This window comes from Vanellus vanellus, assembly GCF_965231255.1.
Source record: "Vanellus vanellus genome assembly, chromosome: 1".
Taxonomy (NCBI): Eukaryota; Metazoa; Chordata; class Aves; order Charadriiformes; family Charadriidae; genus Vanellus; species Vanellus vanellus.
Window position 1 is genome coordinate 29,341,847 of NC_138905.1, and position 5,000 is coordinate 29,346,846.

General features: G+C 39.7%; 1 protein-coding gene across 1 annotated transcript in view; it reads right to left on the reverse strand.

Annotated features, from left to right (window-relative positions):
- FOXP2 (forkhead box P2) overlaps positions 1-5,000 on the reverse strand; it is a gene marked incomplete at its 3' end in the record, with an annotated part of 437,141 nt that overhangs the window by 38,435 nt on the left and 393,706 nt on the right. The window contains exon 11 of the mRNA XM_082496807.1: positions 1,837-1,924. Coding sequence (XP_082352933.1) covers positions 1,837-1,924 — 88 coding nt within the window. The remainder of the gene's footprint in view (positions 1-1,836; positions 1,925-5,000) is intronic.

Sequence of the window (5,000 nt, forward strand, 5' to 3'; positions counted from 1 at the left end):
AATTGGTCACACTGCAAGCTAAATCTTCACTTGGACTGTTACATTACAGCCTAGCCTTTGTAAATGGTAAACAGTTCTTAAGAAGCCCTTAAACTGTCTTTAGAAAACATCACGTTACTGAAACCTGTACTTTTTCCTTTCTGATACCATTTTCTAGTCATATGCTACGCAAGTAGTTGTAGTTTCAGACTCAAAAAATTACCCAATGTACAAAAAAAAAAAAAAACCAAACAAAAAAAACAGGAAGAAGTGTTTGAAATATGTAACTTGTAGATAAAGATACTAGAACATAAAAAAGGAAAATGTATCTCACAACACGAAAAGAGTAATTTTTTTTCCAAAGCTGGGTTGCAAGAAGTGGTGCTCGGAATTGTATTCTAGTGATATAGCTTTGGATATCTGCAACACAATTACAACATTAATTGCAACAAGAATCACTTGGTGTTTAATGCTGCCATTTTCCGGAGAGTTCTTTGATACTTTCTTGCATGAATTCGGCTTAAGAGTTACACCTGTAGACTAAGATTGGACTAAGGAAACTTTTAAGTAATTTTAAGAAGAGGAAACTACCTGTTTTACTGCAGATATTTTGGGTATGCTGGATATAATTTGGTCAGTGCATCTTTCATTAAAGAACATTTGAGGCAGGGGGTGGGAAAAAGGTTTCTTCTTAGGCTTTGTATTATGTGCGTGACACTTCAGAGACATCTTATTTGCCATGGCGTAAATTCCTAACAAACAAATTAAGCTAACGCTAGCCTGTAAATCTTATAAAAGAAACTGCAGCTTTGCCTGGGTTTATAAAGCTTTCATTTTAAGATAAATGACAACAAATGACATAATTGTACACTCATCTCATTGCTTTGGGTTTCCAGTATTAAAATACAAAAGACCCAAACAGTTTGCCTTGGCTGAAAGAAGCACAAGTATTCCTACATGCGTGAGAACAGTAAGACAATCTGCTAAAAGGCAAGAAAGCTGAAAGGTGTTTATCCTTCTTTCTCCACATATGGCAACAAATAGGGAAAAAAATCTCAGTCCCTCGCTGCATCCCTTGGGCTCCTCTGCACCTTCTTAAGAGGAGACAGGACTCCTGAGAAATGCCCTCCTGCGACTCCTGTACAGGCAGGAGGGGACCGTGTGGTGTAAGCGTCCCGCATGGTCATGCTGCGCTGCGAAGGTCTACTCCCAGCCTCAGTAGCCTGGTAAGTGTAGTCTCAATACTGGGAGACCCCAGGGGTACTCGGCACTTCTTCTGTAAGCTGGAGGGAGCATTCACATACGTGCAGTGACCTCTAATGGTTAGAGCCTGAACAGGGCACCCGAGTGCTGCAGTCCCAGCCGCAGGACTCCCTGGGGACCTCCCTGAGTGGGTCTGACATTACACCTTCTGCTCACACAGGAAAATGCCCACCATCAGGCTGGGAGTCATTTCGGGTGGAGACATGCTCTGCTACTCCTTTGTCCTGCAGTATGGCATAGACAAGCATTGGGTCAGAAGGGGAAGAAAGAAGAGGGGTCCTGACCCAGCATTTCCAGAACTGAAGACGGCTTGGATCCAGTCTCTGCTCCAGGGACTGCATTTTTCATTCATGACGAATGGCATTAGGGTCTTAGTTCAAGCAAAATACTGTAGACAATGCTGATGTTAGATAATTATTGCATAATTTATAATGTGAAAAATCTTTAAGTAAAAAAACCCACTTGTTCATGAATATCAACAAATTTTGTGCAAGAAACACACGGTTTTAAGCTAGAGTCACTAAGGCAAGTGTTTCCAATTTAGTTTAGGTTAATAGTAAATAAGTAATAGGATAATACATCCACGTAACGAACCTGTATTTCTAACTGCTGAACCACTTGCATTTGCACCCGACACTGAGCAGTGCTTCTGTCATCCAATGCATGTTCATTGTTAAGGTGCCTAGAGAAGAAAGAGAACACTAGTAAGACAGTGTTAAGATGAGGAAAATTTCTTTATGAGTCCATTTTTCTCCCCTGTGCATATGGCTTCCATTAGGTTCAACGGGAGTTATGCAAAAAGACCTAGTCAGAGCATGCCCTAGATACAACAATACAAAATAGCAAAACTGATTATTTAACTTGGCTCTACAAACTCTCTGTGTTGAGTGGCAGATACCCAGTTCGTATCTCCCAGGTGACACATGCCATCTAAAGGCCAATGTAACTGGTTATCAGTATTTGGTAGAGTGACTGAACTGATTTCCACTCCCTGTTGCTGGCGCAGACGAACAGAGAATCACCTTACACATGATTCTTCGAAGGATGTAATTGCTTTTAGGCTCCTTGAACTACTGCGAATTAACGTAGACTTTAAGATTTCTCTGTCTGCTCTTCTTTAATCGTTAAGCAAAAATAACAGCAGAACACCTGGTCCCTCTTTCCCAAAACAGAGTTGTAGGGGAACATCACTGTAGGGGAACAACACTGCGGGGTCCAGAAGTAGCCTCTGAAGATGATGGCAGTGATCAGGCTCCCCAGTCTGAGGAAGAGTGTGCAAGATAAAGGCAGGGGAAGGAACAGTTCCACACCTTGCCCACACAGCAAGCCTCCTGCGAGGCACTGGGGCTACGCATGCCCGTTTAGCAAAACAATACCACACTCTGCAACAGGGAAAGAGGACCTCAGTGAGGGGCTGTCCATCACTGAAGTACAGCCCAGACCCGAGTGGCTGTCCCCTGCACGTTTCAATTGAATACAACTTTACAAAACTCATTTAATACTATTTTTTTGAAGAACAGCGGTTTCAGTTTGTTCTCTCTCTTTTCCAGGATCAGCGAAGTCCCTATTGGAGCTTTAATAGCGGTTTTGTTGCTCCACTGAGAAGAAAACATAAGGATCAGGCTAAAGAAGAAATGGGAGCAAAGGAGTTTTGCCTTTGAATGTGGATTTACTGGCTATTTCCACTGGAGGCACGAGGGCTAAGCTTTGCGGGGACTACGGACACAGAGGGTCCCGCAGTTACAGGAACGAAGTTATCTATACCACGGAGGAAATAGATCTTCTCCTTTTTCTTCTTTTTAGCAGAATTAATCAGAGAACTATGTTGTTATTTGACTGATAATCTATGGGAAAAATGTGTTCGGTGGGAACAGTGGAAAAATAGAGGGGACAGCATCTCACTTTTAGTAAAGTTTGTCTCTCTTCATTTAAGTCATGACTTCACTGTTTTAGGATCTAATGATAGGGTTTGCAGGTGAGCAAAGTACAACAGGTTCTACTATGCCTTGCAAGAGGCATGGCTGGGGGAGAGATATAAGTAATTACAAAAGATTTTGCTCATTCTTTAAATATGGAATTGTTTTAAGAGTATACTTGTAACTCACTTGGTAGGTTTTGCTAAGTTCAAGCATCAACAAGGACACCGCATTTCCTTCAGCTGAGTCATAAGAACCTACAACTAATTTGTTTTCAAAGGAATCGACTTCCTTCCCCCATGATGCAAAATGCACAATCAGTTTAAAAATTAGGTAATTCTCAGAACATACCATTTACTTGTTTTCTGAAATTTTGACTGAAAAGAATTTTACTCCCTCAATTACACAGACATGATAGTGTGCGGTCTGCTAATGTAATGGTTTAATTTTTTTGGTTAACTGGGTACAAAATTGCCAGAAAAGGGACTGGAGACAGATTTTACCTCTGCATCATCTCCACTATCACTAGTACACACCGCTGTGTTTCCACATGCATGTATGTATTACACACCAGGACACACGTATACCGCATGACAGTGAGCAATGCTATAGATATAAAAGATCTCCTGGCCTGAGTTTGAGCTATCTGCCTACTCATGATTATTTATTAGTTATTACAACACCATATGTTTGCATAACACCTTACAAAACAGATACAGACACAGTCCTTGCCCTGAGGAACTTTAAATGTAAAAGCGGTATGCAGTGTGGGAGAAGAAAGTCCAGTATAATGTAATTTCAAGATGATTACACGGTAACTTGGGAGACTGTTGCATGTTTCCTGAAAGTTAACGTGGTAATCTTTGGAAACTCATGAGATGTACACATCTCTTACGGCATACTTTCACATCATGTGGTTACTTGGGCTGTGCATTTTGGAGAAAAGCTATTTTATGGAAACATTAAGAGTGTAAAAATTGTTTTAAGAATTATTTTTTCTGATCTTTTTTTGCCTGTGAAGTAGGCTTGCTTTATTTATCATGCACGTACAGGCAATGCAGTGAAAGAAAAACTAGGTCTAATGCATTTTTAAAAACCTCTAAAATAACTTTTCTCTGTATAAAGTTGCTGCAGTTTTAGGGTCCAATATGCTGCAATCTGCCAAGACAGACATACATTCTTTCCTCCAGAAGGCTGGGAATCATTCCAAAGGGTTTTTTTTTGTTTCTTGTCATGCCTTTTGTTATCTTTAAGTTGCACTGGTCAATTTTCATACTTCATCGGCATATTCCTCATCTTTTATCTTGTCTGCATCCTTTACTAATCCCATGTTAACTTGATTTATAATTGAGAAAAAACAGATTTTATTTTTTTTTTTAAGGGGACAAAATATCTTAGAGGACTGGAGAGTGTTCCTGAAGAGCTGAGTTATTGGTTTGAAAGTGTAAAGTAGACTGTGCAATACACATGCAGCTTATTTCATTATTTTGCTGTTTATTCAGTTCTTGAAATAGCATTATAAAGCTATTGTATAATTGAATGTATAATTGATAACTGAACAATATAAACAGTACAGCATGTTCTAAAAGAGGTAGATAGGGGATGATATATTCTAGGAACACCCTGGAATAAATATTGAAGTGGGTCAAAATGTACTATTTTTTTTTGCACACAGATTTGGAGTCTGCAAAGCAAAAGATAATACACCATTAGAGGAAAGAAGAGAGATAGTTTCAACAAAAATTCTAGTGGACATTTACCCATATCAATTAACCTCTATATAACTTGGCACTCTTGTCAGTCTCTCTCAAAAGCAACCCAGGACTAAAATAGCAAAGTGCT